General features: G+C 49.9%; 1 protein-coding gene across 1 annotated transcript in view; it reads right to left on the bottom strand.

Moving 5' to 3' along the window:
- Window positions 1-18,194, bottom strand: part of slc7a10a (solute carrier family 7 member 10a) — a 97,440-nt gene that overhangs the window by 29,148 nt on the left and 50,098 nt on the right. Inside the window, exons 6-7 of the mRNA XM_090223377.1 lie at window positions 15,861-15,984; window positions 9,317-9,420 (exon numbers count right to left, since the gene is read on the bottom strand). Of these exons, the coding sequence (XP_090079503.1) occupies window positions 9,317-9,420; window positions 15,861-15,984 (228 nt within the window). The remainder of the gene's footprint in view (window positions 1-9,316; window positions 9,421-15,860; window positions 15,985-18,194) is intronic.

Below are 18,194 nucleotides of genomic sequence, written 5' to 3' on the forward strand. Positions count from 1 at the left end.
GGGTTGTGGGTTGGAGAGTGATGCCAGCAACAAAAGGGTTGGAGAGTGGTGCCAGCAACAACAGGGTTGGAGAGTGATGCCAGCATCAACAGGGTTGGAGAGTGATGCCAGCAACACCAGGGCTGGAGAGTGATGCCAGCAACAACAGGGTTGGAGAGTGATGCCAGCAACACCAGGGTTGGAGAGTGATGCCAGCAACAACAGGGTTGGAGAGTGATGCCAGCAACAACAGGGTTGGAGAGTGATGCCAGCAACACCAGGGTTGGAGAGTGATGCCAGCAACAACAGGGTTGTGGGTTGGAGAGTGATGCCAGCAACACCAGGGTTGGAGAGTGATGCCAGCAACAACAGGGTTGGAGAGTGATGCCAGCAACAACAGGGTTGGAGAGTGATGCCAGCAACACCAGGGTTGTGGGTTGGAGAGTGATGCCAGCAACACCAGGGTTGTGGGTTGGAGAGTGATGCCAGCAACACCAGGGTTGGAGAGTGATGCCAGCAACAACAGGGTTGGAGAGTGATGCCAGCAACACCAGGGTTGGAGAGTGATGCCAGCAACAACAGGGTTGTGGGTTGGAGAGTGATGCCAGCAACACCAGGGTTGGAGAGTGATGCCAGCAACACCAGGGTTGGAGAGTGATGCCAGCAACAACAGGGTTGGAGAGTGATGCCAGCAACACCAGGGTTGTGGGTTGGAGAGTGATGCCAGCAACACCAGGGTTGTGGGCTGGAGAATGATGCCAGCAACACCAGGGCTGGAGAGTGATGCCAGCAACACCAGGGTTCTGGGTTGGAGACTGATGCCAGCAACACCAGGGTTGGAGAGTGATACCAGCAACACCAGGGTTATGGGTTGGAGAGTGATGCCAGCAACAACAGGGTTGGAGAGTGATGCCAGCAACACCAGGGTTATGGGTTGGAGAGTGATGCCAGCAACACCAGGGTTGGAGAGTGATGCCAGCAACACCAGGGTTGGAGAGTGATGCCAGCAACAACAGGGTTGTGGGTTGGAGAGTGATGCCAGCAACAACAGGGTTGGAGAGTGATGCCAGCAACACCAGGGTTATGGGTTGGAGAGTGATGCCAGCAACAACAGGGTTGGAGAGTGATGCCAGCAACAACAGGGTTGGAGAGTGATGCCAGCAACACCAGGGTTGGAGAGTGATGCCAGCAACAACAGGGTTGGAGAGTGATGCCAGCAACACCAGGGCTGGAGAGTGATGCCAGCAACAACAGGGTTGGAGAGTGATGCCAGCAACACCAGGGTTGGAGAGTGATGCCAGCAACAACAGGGTTGGAGAGTGATGCCAGCAACAACAGGGTTGGAGAGTGATGCCAGCAACACCAGGGTTGGAGAGTGATGCCAGCAACAAGAGGGTTGGAGAGTGATGCCAGCAACAACAGGGTTGTGGGTTGGAGAGTGATGCCAGCAACACCAGGGTTGGAGAGTGATGCCAGCAACAACAGGGTTGGAGAGTGATGCCAGCAACAACAGGGTTGGAGAGTGATGCCAGCAACACCAGGGTTGTGGGTTGGAGAGTGATGCCAGCAACACCAGGGTTGTGGGTTGGAGAGTGATGCCAGCAACAAAAGGGTTGGAGAGTGATGCCAGCAACAACAGGGTTGGAGAGTGATGCCAGCAACAACAGGGTTGGAGAGTGATGCCAGCAACACCAGGGTTGGAGAGTGATGCCAGCAACACCAGGGTTGGAGAGTGATGCCAGCAACAACAGGGTTGGAGAGTGATGCCAGCAACACCAGGGCTGGAGAGTGATGCCAGCAACACCAGGGTTGGAGAGTGATGCCAGCAACAACAGGGTTGGAGAGTGATGCCAGCAACAACAGGGTTGGAGAGTGATGCCAGCAACAACAGGGTTGGAGAGTGATGCCAGCAACACCAGGGTTGGAGAGTGATGCCAGCAACAACAGGGTTGGAGAGTGATGCCAGCAACAACAGGGTTGTGGGTTGGAGAGTGATGCCAGCAACACCAGGGTTGGAGAGTGATGCCAGCAACAACAGGGTTGGAGAGTGATGCCAGCAACAAAAGGGTTGGAGAGTGATGCCAGCAACACCAGGGTTGTGGGTTGGAGAGTGATGCCAGCAACACCAGGGTTGTGGGTTGGAGAGTGATGCCAGCAACAAAAGGGTTGGAGAGTGGTGCCAGCAACAACAGGGTTGGAGAGTGATGCCAGCAACAACAGGGTTGGAGAGTGATGCCAGCAACACCAGGGCTGGAGAGTGATGCCAGCAACAACAGGGTTGGAGAGTGATGCCAGCAACACCAGGGTTGGAGAGTGATGCCAGCAACAACAGGGTTGGAGAGTGATGCCAGCAACAACAGGGTTGGAGAGTGATGCCAGCAACACCAGGGTTGGAGAGTGATGCCAGCAACAACAGGGTTGGAGAGTGATGCCAGCAACAACAGGGTTGTGGGTTGGAGAGTGATGCCAGCAACACCAGGGTTGGAGAGTGATGCCAGCAACAACAGGGTTGGAGAGTGATGCCAGCAACAACAGGGTTGGAGAGTGATGCCAGCAACACCAGGGTTGTGGGTTGGAGAGTGATGCCAGCAACACCAGGGTTGTGGGCTGGAGAGTGATGCCAGCAACACCAGGGCTGGAGAGTGATGCCAGCAACACCAGGGTTATGGCTTGGAGACTGATGCCAGCAACACCAGGGTTGGAGAGTGATACCAGCAACACCAGGGTTATGGGTTGGAGAGTGATGCCAGCAACAACAGGGTTGGAGAGTGATGCCAGCAACACCAGGGTTATGGGTTGGAGAGTGATGCCAGCAACACCAGGGTTGGAGAGTGATGCCAGCAACACCAGGGTTGGAGAGTGATGCCAGCAACAACAGGGTTGTGGGTTGGAGAGTGATGCCAGCAACAACAGGGTTGGAGAGTGATGCCAGCAACACCAGGGTTATGGGTTGGAGAGTGATGCCAGCAACAACAGGGTTGGAGAGTGATGCCAGCAACAACAGGGTTGGAGAGTGATGCCAGCAACACCAGGGCTGGAGAGTGATGCCAGCAACAACAGGGTTGGAGAGTGATGCCAGCAACACCAGGGTTGGAGAGTGATGCCAGCAACAACAGGGTTGGAGAGTGATGCCAGCAACACCAGGGTTGGAGAGTGATGCCAGCAACAACAGGGTTGGAGAGTGATGCCAGCAACACCAGGGTTATGGGTTGGAGAGTGATGCCAGCAACAACAGGGTTGGAGAGTGATGCCAGCAACAACAGGGTTGGAGAGTGATGCCAGCAACACCAGGGCTGGAGAGTGATGCCAGCAACAACAGGGTTGGAGAGTGATGCCAGCAACACCAGGGTTGGAGAGTGATGCCAGCAACAACAGGGTTGGAGAGTGATGCCAGCAACACCAGGGTTGGAGAGTGATGCCAGCAACAACAGGGTTGGAGAGTGATGCCAGCAACACCAGGGCTGGAGAGTGATGCCAGCAACAACAGGGTTGGAGAGTGATGCCAGCAACACCAGGGTTGGAGAGTGATGCCAGCAACAACAGGGTTGGAGAGTGATGCCAGCAACAACAGGGTTGGAGAGTGATGCCAGCAACACCAGGGTTGGAGAGTGATGCCAGCAACAACAGGGTTGGAGAGTGATGCCAGCAACAACAGGGTTGTGGGTTGGAGAGTGATGCCAGCAACACCAGGGTTGGAGAGTGATGCCAGCAACAACAGGGTTGGAGCGTGATGCCAGCAACAACAGGGTTGGAGAGTGATGCCAGCAACACCAGGGTTGTGGGTTGGAGAGTGATGCCAGCAACACCAGGGTTGTGGGTTGGAGAGTGATGCCAGCAACAAAAGGGTTGGAGAGTGGTGCCAGCAACAACAGGGTTGGAGAGTGATGCCAGCATCAACAGGGTTGGAGAGTGATGCCAGCAACACCAGGGCTGGAGAGTGATGCCAGCAACAACAGGGTTGGAGAGTGATGCCAGCAACACCAGGGTTGGAGAGTGATGCCAGCAACAACAGGGTTGGAGAGTGATGCCAGCAACAACAGGGTTGGAGAGTGATGCCAGCAACACCAGGGTTGGAGAGTGATGCCAGCAACAACAGGGTTGTGGGTTGGAGAGTGATGCCAGCAACACCAGGGTTGGAGAGTGATGCCAGCAACAACAGGGTTGGAGAGTGATGCCAGCAACACCAGGGTTATGGGTTGGAGAGTGATGCCAGCAACAACAGGGTTGGAGAGTGATGCCAGCAACAACAGGGTTGGAGAGTGATGCCAGCAACAACAGGGCTGGAGAGTGATGCCAGCAACAACAGGGTTGGAGAGTGATGCCAGCAACACCAGGGTTGGAGAGTGATGCCAGCAACAACATGGTTGGAGAGTGTTGCCAGCAACAACAGGGTTGGAGAGTGATGCCAGCAACACCAGGGTTGGAGAGTGATGCCATCAACAACAGGGTTGGAGAGTGATGCCAGCAACAACAGGGTTGTGGGTTGGAGAGTGATGCCAGCAACACCAGGGTTGGAGAGTGATGCCAGCAACAACAGGGTTGGAGAGTGATGCCAGCAACAACAGGGTTGGAGAGTGATGCCAGCAACACCAGGGTTGTGGGTTGGAGAGTGATGCCAGCAACACCAGGGTTGTGGGCTGGAGAGTGATGCCAGCAACACCAGGGCTGGAGAGTGATGCCAGCAACACCAGGGTTATGGGTTGGAGAGTGATGCCAGCAACACCAGGGTTGGAGAGTGATACCAGCAACACCAGGGTTATGGGTTGGAGAGTGATGCCAGCAACAACAGGGTTGGAGAGTGATGCCAGCAACACCAGGGTTATGGGTTGGAGAGTGATGCCAGCAACACCAGGGTTGGAGAGTGATGCCAGCAACACCAGGATTGGAGAGTGATGCCAGCAACAACAGGGTTGTGGGTTGGAGAGTGATGCCAGCAACAACAGGGTTGGAGAGTGATGCCAGCAACACCAGGGTTATGGGTTGGAGAGTGATGCCAGCAACACCAGGGTTGGAGAGTGATGCCAGCAACACCAGGGTTGGAGAGTGATGCCAGCAACACCAGGGTTGGAGAGTGATGCCAGCAACACCAGGGTTGGAGAGTGATGCCAGCAACACCAGGGTTGGAGAGTGATGCCAGCAACAACAGGGTTGGAGAGTGATGCCAGCAACAACAGGGTTGGAGAGTGATGCCAGCAACAACAGGGTTGGAGAGTGATGCCAGCAACACCGGGGTTGGAGAGTAATGCCAGCAACACCAGGGTTGGAGAGTGATGCCAGCAACAACAGGGTTGGAGAGTGATGCCAGCAACAACAGGGTTGGAGAGTGATGCCAGCAACACCAGGGTTGGAGAGTGATGCCAGCAACAACAGGGTTGGAGAGTGATGCCAGCAACAACAGGGTTGTGGGTTGGAGAGTGATGCCAGCAACACCAGGGTTGGAGAGTGATGCCAGCAACAACAGGGTTGGAGAGTGATGCCAGCAACAACAGGGTTGGAGAGTGATGCCAGCAACACCATGGTTGTGGGTTGGAGAGTGATGCCAGCAACACCAGGGTTGTGGGTTGGAGAGTGATGCCAGCAACAACAGGGTTGGAGAGTGATGCCAGCAACACCAGGGTTGGAGAGTGATGCCAGCAACACCAGGGCTGGAGAGTGATGCCAGCAACAACAGGGTTGGAGAGTGATGCCAGCAACACCAGGGTTGGAGAGTGATGCCAGCAACAACAGGGTTGGAGAGTGATGCCAGCAACAACAGGGTTGGAGAGTGATGCCAGCAACACCAGGGTTGGAGAGTGATGCCATCAACAACAGGGTTGGAGAGTGATGCCAGCAACAACAGGGTTGTGGGTTGGAGAGTGATGCCAGCAACACCAGGGTTGGAGAGTGATGCCAGCAACACCAGGGTTGGAGAGTGATACCAGCAACACCAGGGTTATGGGTTGGAGAGTGATGCCAGCAACAACAGGGTTGGAGAGTGATGCCAGCAACACCAGGGTTGGAGAGTGATGCCAGCAACAACAGGGTTGGAGAGTGATGCCAGCAACAACAGGGTTGTGGGTTGGAGAGCGATGCCAGCAACACCAGGGTTATGGGTTGGAGAGTGATGCCAGCAACACCAGGGTTGGAGAGTGATGCCAGCAACACCAGGGTTGGAGAGTGATGCCAGCAACACCAGGGTTGGAGAGTGATGCCAGCAACACCAGGGTTGGAGAGTGATGCCAGCAACAACAGGGTTGGAGAGTGATGCCAGCAACAACAGGGTTGGAGAGTGATGCCAGCAACACCAGGGCTGGAGAGTGATGCCAGCAACAATAGGGTTGGAGAGTGATGCCAGCAACACCAGGGTTGGAGAGTGATGCCAGCAACAACAGGGTTGGAGAGTGATGCCAGCAACAACAGGGTTGGAGAGTGATGCCAGCAACACCAGGGTTTGAGAGTGATGCCAGCAACAACAGGGTTGGAGAGTGATGCCAGCAACAACAGGGTTGTGGGTTGGAGAGTGATGCCAGCAACACCAGGGTTGGAGAGTGATGCCAGCAACAACAGGGTTGGAGAGTGATGCCAGCAACAACAGGGTTAGAGAGTGATGCCAGCAACACCAGGGTTGTGGGTTGGAGAGTGATGCCAGCAACACCAGGGTTGTGGGTTGGAGAGTGATGCCAGCGACACCAGGGTTGTGGGTTGGAGAGTGATGCTAGGAACACCAGGGTTGTGGGTTGGAGAGTGATGCCATCAACACCAGGGTTGTGGGTTGGAGAGTGATGCCAGCAACAACACCAGGGTTGTGGGTTGGAGAGTGATGCCAGCAACACCAGGGGTGTGGGTTGGAGAGTGATGCCAGCAACACCAGGGTTGTGGGTTGGAGAGTGATGCCAGCAACACCAGGGTTGTGGGTTGGAGAGTGATGCCAGGAACACCAGGGTTGTGGGTTGGAGAGTTATGCCAGGAACACCAGGGTTGTGGGTTGGAGAGTGATGCCAGCAACACCAGGGTTGTGGGTTGGAGAGTGATGCCAGCAACACTAGGGTTGTGGGTTGGCGATGATGCCAGCAACAGCACCAGGGTTGTGGGTTGGAGAGTGATGCCAGCAACATCAGGGTTGTGGGTTGGAGAGTGATGCCAGCAACACCAGGGTTGTGGGTTGGAGAGTGATGCCAGGAACACCAGGGTTGTGGGTTGGAGAGTGATGCCAGGAACACCAGGGTTGTGGGTTGGAGAGTGATGCCAGCAACACCAGGGTTGTGGGTTAGAGAGTGATGCCAGCAACACTAGGGTTGTGGGTTGGCGATGATGCCAGCAACAGCACCAGGGTTGTGGGTTGGAGAGTAATGCCATCAACACCAGGGTTGTTGGTTGGAGAGTGATGCCAGCAACACCGGGGTTGTGGGTTGGAGAGTGATGCCAGCAACACCAGGGTTGTGGGTTGGAGAGTGATATCAGCAACACCGGGGTTGTGGTCTGGAGTGTGATGCCAGCAACACCGGGGTTGTGGGTTGGAGAGTGAAGCCAGCAACACCAGGGTTGTGGGTTGGAGAGTGATGCCAGCAGCACCAGGGTTGTGGGTTGGAGAGTGATGCCAGCGACACCAGGGTTGTGGGTTGGAGAGTGATGCTAGGAACACCAGGGTTGTGGGTTGGAGAGTGATGCCATCAACACCAGGGTTGTGGGTTGGAGAGTGATTCCAGCAACAACACCAGGGTTGTTGGTTGGAGAGTGATGCCAGCAACACCAGGGGTGTGGGTTGGAGAGTGATGCCAGCAACACCAGGGTTGTGGGTTGGAGAGTGATGCCAGCAACACCAGGGTTGTGGGTTGGAGAGTGATGCCAGGAACACCAGGGTTGTGGGTTGGAGAGTGATGCCAGGAACACCAGGGTTGTGGGTTGGAGAGTGATGACAGCAACACCAGGGTTGTGGGTTGGAGATGATGCCAGCAACAGCACCAGGGTTGTGGGTTGGAGAGTGATGCCAGCAACAGCACCAGGGTTGTAAGGTTGGAGAGTGATGCCATCAACACCAGGGTTGTTGGTTGGAGAGTGATGCCATCAACAGCACCAGGGTTGTGGGTTGGAGAGTGATGCCGGCAACACCAGGGTTGTGGGTTGGAGAGTGATGCCAACAACACCGGGGTTGTGGGTTGGAGAGTGATGCCAGCAACAACACCGGGGTTGTGGGTTGGAGAGTGATGCCAGCAACACCGGGGTTGTGGGTTGGAGAGTGATGCCAGCAACAACACCAGGGTTGTGGATTGGAGAGTGATGCCAACAACAACACTGGGGTTGTAGATGGACTGGATATTGCATTGGGTTATAAATGAAGTGGACTGGATATTGCATTGGGTTATATTGGGGCTTTCCCCCGAGGAGAGGTTGAGAACCGCTGACTATATTGGGGCTTTCCCCCGAGGAGAGGTTGAGAACCGCTGACTATGTTAGGGCTTTCCCCCGAGGAGAGGTTGAGACCCGCTGACTATATTGGGGCGGTCCCCTGAGGAGAGGTTGAGAACCGCTGACTATATTGGGGCGGTCCCCAGGGGAGAGGTTGAGAACCGCTGACTATATTGGGGTGGTCCCCTGAGGAGAGGGTTGAGAACCGCTGACTATATTGGGGCGAGGAGAGGGTTGAGAACCACTGACTATATTGAGATGGTCCCCTGAGGAGAGGGTTGAGAACCGCTGACTATATTGGGGCGAGGAGAGGGTTGAGAACCACTGACTATATTGAGATGGTCCCCTGAGGAGAGGTTGAGAACCGCTGACTATATTGGGGCGGTCCCCTGAGGAGAGGTAGATAACCGCTGACTATATTGGGGCGAGGAGAGGGTTGAGAACCACTGACTATATTGAGATGGTCCCCTGAGGAGAGGTAGATAACCGCTGACTATATTGGGGCGAGGAGAGGGTTGAGAACCGCTGACTATATTGGGGTGGTCCCCTGAGGAGAGGTAGATAACCGCTGACTATATTGGGGCGAGGAGAGGGTTGAGAACCACTGACTATATTGAGATGGTCCCCTGAGGAGAGGTTGATAACCGCTGACTATATTGGGGCGAGGAGAGGGTTGAGAACCACTGACTATATTGAGATGGTCCCCTGAGGAGAGGTAGATAACCGCTGACTATATTGGGGCGAGGAGAGGTTGAGAACCGCTGACTATATTGGGGTGGTCCCCCGGGGAGAGGTTGAGAACCGCTGACTATATTGGGGCGTTCCCCTGAGGAGAGGTTGAGAACCGCTGACTATATTGGGGCAATGAGAGGTTGAGAACCACTGACTATATTGGGGTGGTCCCCTGAGGAGAGGTTGAGAACCGCTGACTATATTATGAGACTATTAGTACCTGGATGAAGTGAAGAGATAGCCGTTGATTCCTCCGAATGTAGACAGAGCTACAGAGATGGGCATCACCCAGGAGAATACGCCCAGCAACTTCTCACCAAATGTCTGTAGAAAACCATTCAACAATCATTAAACAACCTTTAAAAAACAAACAAACAAAAAATCAACAACCACAGAAAGTTAACTGTTAAATAACCATATTTATTTGTTTATTATGGATCCTCATTAGCTTTTACAGAAGCTGCAGCTACTCTTCCTGGGGTTTATTATGGATCCTCATTAGCTTTTACAGAAGCTGCAGCTACTCTTCCTGGGGTTTATTATGGATCCTCATTAGCTTTTACAGAAGCAGCGGCTACTCTTCCTGGGGTTTATTATGGATCCTCATTAGCTTTTACAGAAGCAGCAGCTACTCTTCCTGGGGTTTATTATGGATCCCAATTAGTTCCTGTCAAGGCAGCAGCTACTCTTCCTGGGGTTTATTATGGATCCCCATTTGTTCCTGTTACCAAGGCAGCGGCTACTCTTCCTGGGGTTTATTATGGATCCCCATTAGTTCCTGCTGCCAAGGCAGCAGCTACTCTTCCTGGGGTTTATTATGGATCCCCATTAGTTCCTGTCTAGACAGCAGCTACTCTTCCTGGAGTTTATTATGGATCCCCATTAGTTCCTGTCTAGGCAGCAGCTACTCTTTCTGGGGTTTATTATGGATCTCCATTAGTTCCTGCCAAGGCAGCAGCTACTCTTCCTGGGGTTTATTATGGATCCCCATTAGTTCCTGTCAAGGCAGCAGCTACTCTTCCTGGGGTTTATTATGGATCCCCATTAGTTCCTGTCAAGGCAGCAGCTACTCTTCCTGGGGTTTATTATGGATCCCCATTAGTTCCTGTTGCCAAGGCAGCAGCTACTCTTCCTGGGGTTTATTATGGATCCCCATTAGTTCCTGTTGCCAAGGCAGCAGCTACTCTTCCTGGGTTTACTATGGATCCCCATTAGTTCCTGCAAAGGCAGCAGCTACTCTTCCTGGGGATTATTATGGGTCCCCATTAGTTCCTGTTGCAAAGGCAGCAGCTACTCTTCCTGGGGTTTATTATGGATCCCCATTAGTTCCTGTTGTCAAGGCAGCAGCTACTCTTCCTGGGGTTTATTATGGATCCTCAGTAGCAGAGGCAGCAGCTACTCTTCCTGGGGTTTATTATGGATCCCCATTAGTTCCTGTCTAGGCAGCAGCTACTCTTCCTGGGGTTTATTATGGATCCCCATTAGTTCCTGTCTAAACAGCAGCTACTCTTCCTGGGGTTTATTATGGATCTCCATTAGTTCCTGCCAAGGCAGCAGCTACTCTTCCTGGGGTTTATTATGGATCCCCATTAGTTCCTGCCAAGGCAGCAGCTACTCTTCCTGGAGTTTATTATGGATCCCCATTAGTTCCTGTCAAGGCAGCAGCTACTCTTCCTGGGGTTTATTATGGATCCCCATTAGTTCCTGTTGCCAAGGCAGCAGCTACTCTACCTGGGGTTTATTATGGATCCCCATTAGTTCCTGTTGCCAAGGCAGCAGCTACTCTTCCTGGGGTTTATTATGGATCCCCATTAGTTCCTGTCTAGGCAGCAGCTACTCTTCCTGGGGTTTATTATGGATCCCCATTAGTTCCTGTCTAGGCAGCAGCTACTCTTCCTGGGGTTTATTATGGATCTCCTTTAGTTCCTGCCAAGGCAGCAGCTACTCTTCCTGGGGTTTATTATGGATCCCCATTAGTTCCTGTCAAGGCAGCAGCTACTCTTCCTGGGGTTTATTATGGATCCCCATTAGTTCCTGTCAAGGCAGCAGCTACTCTTCCTGGGATTTATTATGGATCACCATTAGTTCCTGTTGCCAAGGCAGCAGCTACTCTACCTGGGGTTTATTATGGATCCCCATTAGTTCCTGTTGCCAAGGCAGCAGCTACTCTTCCTGGGGTTTATTATGGATCCCCATTAGTTCCTGTTGCCAAGGCAGCAGCTACTCTTCCTGTGGTTTATTATGGATCCCCATTAGTTCCTGTTGCCAATGCAGCAGCTACTCTTCCTGCGGTTTATTATGGATCCCCATTAGTTCCTGTTGCCAAGGTAGCAGCTACTCTTCCTGGGGTTTATTATGAATCCCCATTAGTTCCTGCCTAGGCAGCAGCTACTCTTCCTGGGGTTTATTATGGATCCCCATTAGTTCATGCCAAGGCAGCAGCTACTCTTCCTGGGGTTTATTATGGATCCCCATTAGTTCCTGTCTAGGCAGCAGCTACTCTTCCTGGGGTTTATTATGGATCCCCATTAGTTCCTGTCTAGGCAGCAGCTACTCTTCCTGGGGTTTATTATGGATCTCCTTTAGTTCCTGCCAAGGCAGCAGCTACTCTTCCTGGGGTTTATTATGGATCCCCATTAGTTCCTGTCAAGGCAGCAGCTACTCTTCCTGGGGTTTATTATGGATCCCCATTAGTTCCTGTCAAGGCAGCAGCTACTCTTCCTGGGATTTATTATGGATCACCATTAGTTCCTGTTGCCAAGGCAGCAGCTACTCTACCTGGGGTTTATTATGGATCCCCATTAGTTCCTGTTGCCAAGGCAGCAGCTACTCTTCCTGGGGTTTATTATGGATCCCCATTAGTTCCTGTTGCCAAGGCAGCAGCTACTCTTCCTGTGGTTTATTATGGATCCCCATTAGTTCCTGTTGCCAATGCAGCAGCTACTCTTCCTGGGGTTTATTATGGATCCCCATTAGTTCCTGTTGCCAAGGTAGCAGCTACTCTTCCTGGGGTTTATTATGAATCCCCATTAGTTCCTGCCTAGGCAGCAGCTACTCTTCCTGGGGTTTATTATGGATCCCCATTAGTTCATGCCAAGGCAGCAGCTACTCTTCCTGGGGTTTATTATGGATCCCCATTAGTTCCTGTCAAGGCAGCAGCTACTCTTCCTGGGATTTATTATGGATCACCATTAGTTCCTGTTGCCAAGGCAGCAGCTACTCTACCTGGGGTTTATTATGGATCCCCATTAGTTCCTGTTGCCAAGGCAGCAGCTACTCTTCCTGGGGTTTATTATGGATCCCCATTAGTTCCTGTTGCCAAGGCAGCAGCTACTCTTCCTGTGGTTTATTATGGATCCCCATTAGTTCCTGTTGCCAATGCAGCAGCTACTCTTCCTGGGGTTTATTATGGATCCCCATTAGTTCCTGTTGCCAAGGTAGCAGCTACTCTTCCTGGGGTTTATTATGAATCCCCATTAGTTCCTGCCTAGGCAGCAGCTACTCTTCCTGGGGTTTATTATGGATCCCCATTAGTTCATGCCAAGGCAGCAGCTACTCTTCCTGGGGTTTATTATGGATCCCCATTAGTTCCTGTCAAGGCAGCAGCCACTTTTCCTGGGGTTTATTATGGATCCCCATTAGTTCCTGCCAAGGCAGCAGCTACTCATCTTGGGGTTTATTATGGATCCCCATTAGTTCCTGTTGCCAAGGTAGCAGCTATTCTTCCTGGGGTTTATTATGGATCCCCATTAGTTCCTGTTGCCAAGGCAGCAGCTACTCTTCCTGGGGTTTATTATGGATCCCCATTAGTTCCTGTTGCCAAGGCAGCAGCTACTCTTCCTGGGGTTTATTATGGATCCCCATTAGTTCCTGTCAAGGCAGCAGCCACTCTTCCTGGGGTTTATTATGGATCCCCATTAGTTCCTGCCAAGGCAGCAGCTACTCTTCCTGGGGTTTATTATGGATCCCCATTAGTTCCTGTTGCCAAGGCAGCAGCTACTCTTCCTGGGGCTTATTATGGATCCCCATTAGTTCCTGTCAAGGCAGCAGCCACTCTTCCTGGGGTTTATTATGGATCCCCATTAGTTCCTGCCAAGGCAGCAGCTACTCTTCCTGGGGTTTATTATGGATCCCCATTAGTTCCTGTTGCCAAGGTAGCAGCTACTCTTCCTGGGGTTTATTATGGATCCCCATTAGTTCCATGTAATAAAACACCTGGACAAAAAGGAACACCTACGTGAGAATGCTGTTCACTGACGACAGCTCAGCGTTCAACACCATAGTGCCCTCAAAGCTCAGACCCTGGCATTAAACACCTCCCTCTGCAACTGGATCCTGGACTTCCTTATGGGCCGCACCCAGGTGGTGAAGGTAAGCAACAACACATCTGCCACACTGATCCTCAACACAGGGGCCACTCGGGGGTGCGTGCTTAGTCCCCTCCTGTACTTCCTGTTTACTCATGATTGAGTGGCCAAGCACGACTCCAACACCATCATTAAGTTTGCCGACGACACAACAGTGGTAGGCCCGATCACCGACAACGATGAGACAGCCAATAGGAAGGAGGTCAAAGACGTGGCCGTGTGGTGCCAGGACAACAACCTCTCCCTCAATGTGATCAAGACAAAGGAGATGATTGTGGACTAAAGGAAAAGGAGGACCGAGCACACGCCCCCATTCTCATCAACCGGGCAGTAGTAGAACAGGTTGAGAGCTTCAAGTTCCTTGGTGTCCACATCACCAACAAACTATCATGGTCCAAACACACCAAGACAGTCATGAACAGGTCACGACAAAGCCTATTCCCCCTCAGGAGACTGAAAAGACTTACAGTATACTGCTGTTACTGTCTATAACCTATCCTTTACCCCTACCTACAATGTACTGCTGTTACTGTCTATTATCTATCCTTTACCCCTACCTACAGTATACTGCTGTTACTGTCTATTATCTATCCTTTACCCCTACCTACAGTATACTGCTGTTACTGTCTATTATCTATCCTTTACCCCTACCTACAGTATACTGCTGTTACTGTCTATTATCTATCCTTTACCCCTACCTACAGTATAATGCTGTTACTGTCTATTATCTATCCTGTTGTCTAGTCACTTTACCCCTACCTACAGTATACTGCTGTTACTGTCTATTATCTATCCTTTACCCCTACCTACAGTATAATGCTGTTACTGTCTATTATCTATCCCTACCTACAGTATACTGCTGTTACTGTCTATTATCTATCCTTTACCCCTACCTACAGTATAATGCTGTTACTGTCTATTATCTATCCTTTACCCCTACCTACATTATACTGCTGTTACTGTCTATTATCTATCCTTTACCCCTACCTACAGCATACTGCTGTTACTGTCTATTATCTATCCTTTACCCCTACCTACAGCATACTGCTGTTACTGTCTATTATCTATCCTTTACCCCTACCTACAGCATACTGCTGTTACTGTCTATTATCTATCCCTACCTACAGTATACTGCTGTTACTGTCTATTATCTATCCTTTACCTCTACCTACAGTATACTGCTGTTACTGTCTATTATCTATCCTTTACCCCTACCTACAGTATAATGCTGTTACTGTCTATTATCTATCCTTTACCCCTACCTACATTATACTGCTGTTACTGTCTATTATCTATCCTTTACCCCTACCTACAGCATACTGCTGTTACTGTCTATTACCTATCCTGTTGCTTAGTCACTTTATTCCTAGTTATATGTACATACCTACCTCAATTACCTCGTACCCCTGCACATTGACTCAGTACTGGTACTTCCTGTATATAGCCATGTTATTACCTACCTCGTACCCCTGCACATTGACTCAGTACTGGTACTTCCTGTATATAGCCATGTTATTACCTCAGTACTTGTACTTCCTGTGTATAGCCATGTTATTACCTGGTACTTCCTGTATATAGCTATGTTATTACCTCAGTACTGGTACTTCCTGTGTATAGCCATGTTATTACCTCAGTACTGGTACTTCCTGTATATAGCCATGTTATTACCTCAGTACTGGTACTTCCTGTATATAGCCATATTACCTGGTACTCCCTGTATATAGCCATGTTATTACTTGGTACTTCCTGTATATAGCCATGTTATTACCTGGTACTTCCTGTATATAGCCATGTTATTACCTCAGTACTGGTACTTCCTGTATATAGCCATGTTATTACCTGGTACTTCCTGTATATAGCCATGTTTTACCTCAGTACTGGTACTTCCTGTATATAGCCATGTTATTACCTGGTACTTCCTGTATATAGCCATGTTATTACCTGGTACTTCCTGTATATAGCCATGTTATTACCTGGTACTTCCTGTATATAGCCATGTTATTACCTGGTACTTCCTGTATATAGCCATGTTATGACCTGGTATTCCTGTATATAGCCATGTTATTACCTGGTACTTCCTGTATATAGCCATGTTATGACCTGGTACTTCCTATATATAGCCATGTTATTACCTGGTACTTCCTGTATATAGCCATGTTATTACCTCAGTACTGGTACTTCCTGTATATAGCCATGTTATTACCTGGTACTTCCTGTATATAGCCATGTTATTACCTCAGTACTGGTACTTCCTGTATATAGCCATGTTATTACCTGGTACTTCCTGTATATAGGCTTATTATTGTTACTCATTGTGTATTTATTATGACTTCATTATTAAGTGTTATAACGTTTCTATTATTTTATTTACAGATTAATTAATTAATGAATTCTCACCACGGCCACGGCGTTGGATGCCAACAGCTCTTCGGGGGTCATGGAGGAGAAGTATGCAATGTTGGTCAGAGTGTAGACTAACGTCACCAGGGGAATGGATATGTAGATAGCACGGGGCAGGTTCCTGAGATAAGAGACATATTTTACAGTAATATACCAGGTTCCTGTAAAACAGTACATTATATTACAGTAATATAGTACTGTAATAGTATATTACAGTAATATGTAGATAGCTGGGGGCAGGTTCCTGTAAAACAGTACATTATATTACAGTAATATGTAGATAGCCCGGGGCAGGTTCCTGAGATAAGAGACATATTTTACAGTAATATAGTATTGTAATAATATATTACAGTAATATGTAGATGGCTGGGGGCAGGTTCCTGAGATAAGATACATATTTTACAGTAATATACCAGGTTCCTGTAAAACAGTACATTATATTACAGTAATATGGTACTGTAATAATATATTACAGTAATATGTAGATGGCTGGGGGCAGGTTCCTAGAGTAACAGGTAACATATTACAATAAAATGTCATGACACTGACAGTCAGCAATAACAGGAACATGTTACATATTGAAAAGCATTTGTAAATAGCAATGACTTGTGACAGTCAACTCAGTAGACAGTCAACTCATTAGACAGCAGTGAGACAGTCAACTCATTAGACAGCAGTGAGACAGTCAACTCATTAGACAGCAGTGAGACAGTCAACTCATTAGACAGCAGTGAGACAGTCAACTCATTAGACAGCAGTGAGACAGTCAACTCATTAGACAGCAGTGAGACAGTCAACCCATTAGACAGCAGTGAGACAGTCAACCCATTAGACAGCAGTGAGACAGTCAACTCATTAGACAGCAGTGAGACAGTCAACTCATTAGACAGCAGTGAGACAGTCAACCCATTAGACAGCAGTGAGACAGTCAACTCATTAGACAGCAGTGAGACAGTCAACTCATTAGACAGCAGTGAGACAGTCAACCCATTAGACAGCAGTGAGACACTAAACTCATTAGGCAGCAGTGAGACAATCAACCCATTAGACAGCAGTGAGACAGTCAACTCATTAGACAGCAGTGAGACAGTCAACCCATTAGACAGCAGTGAGACAGTCAACTCATTAGACAGCAGTGAGACAGTCAACCCATTAGACAGCAGTGAGACAGTCAACCCATTAGACAGCAGTGAGACAGTCAACTCATTAGACAGTCAACTCATTAGACAGCAGTGAGACAGTCAACCCATTAGACAGCAGTGAGACAGTCAACCCATTAGACAGCAGTGAGACAGTCAACTCATTAGACAGCAGTGAGACAGTCAACTCATTAGACAGCAGTGAGACAGTCAACCCATTAGACAGCAGTGAGACAGTCAACTCATTAGACAGCAGTGAAACAGTCAACTCAGTAGACAGTCAACTCATTAGACAGCAGTGAGACAGTCAACTCATTAGACAACAGTGAGACAGTCAACCCATTAGACAGCAGTGAGACACTAAACTCATTAGGCAGCAGTGAGACAGTCAACCCATTAGACAGCAGTGAGACAGTACACCCATTAGACAGCAGTGAGACAGTCAACTCATTAGACAGCAGTGAGACAGTCAACTCATTAGACAGCAGTGAGACAGTCAACCCATTAGACAGCAGTGAGACAGTCAACTCATTAGACAGCAGTGAGACAGTCAACCCATTAGACAGCAGTGAGACAGTCAACCCATTAGACAGCAGTGAGACAGTCAACCCATTAGACAGCAGTGAGACAGTCAACCCATTAGACAGCAGTGAGACAGTCAACCCATTAGACAGCAGTGAGACAGTCAACCCATTAGACAGCAGTGAGACAGTCAACTCATTAGACAGCAGTGAGACAGTCAACTCATTAGACAGCAGTGAGACAGTCAACCCATTAGACAGCAGTGAGACAGTCAACCCATTAGACAGCAGTGAGACAGTCAACTCATTAGACAGTCAACTCATTAGACAGCAGTGAGACAGTCAACCCATTAGACAGCAGTGAGACAGTCAACCCATTAGACAGCAGTGAGACAGTCAACCCATTAGACAGCAGTGAGACAGTCAACCCATTAGACAGCAGTGAGACAGTCAACCCATTAGACAGCAGTGAGACAGTCAACCCATTAGACAGCAGTGAGACAGTCAACTCATTAGACAGCAGTGAGACAGTCAACTCATTAGACAGCAGTGAGACAGTCAACCCATTAGACAGCAGTGAGACAGTCAACCCATTAGACAGCAGTGAGACAGTCAACTCATTAGACAGCAGTGAGACAGTCAACTCATTAGACAGCAGTGAGACAGTCAAC

Source organism: Oncorhynchus mykiss, chromosome 26, assembly GCF_057628025.1.
Source record: "Oncorhynchus mykiss isolate SJ-2025 chromosome 26, ASM5762802v1, whole genome shotgun sequence".
Lineage (NCBI taxonomy): Eukaryota > Metazoa > Chordata > Actinopteri > Salmoniformes > Salmonidae > Oncorhynchus > Oncorhynchus mykiss.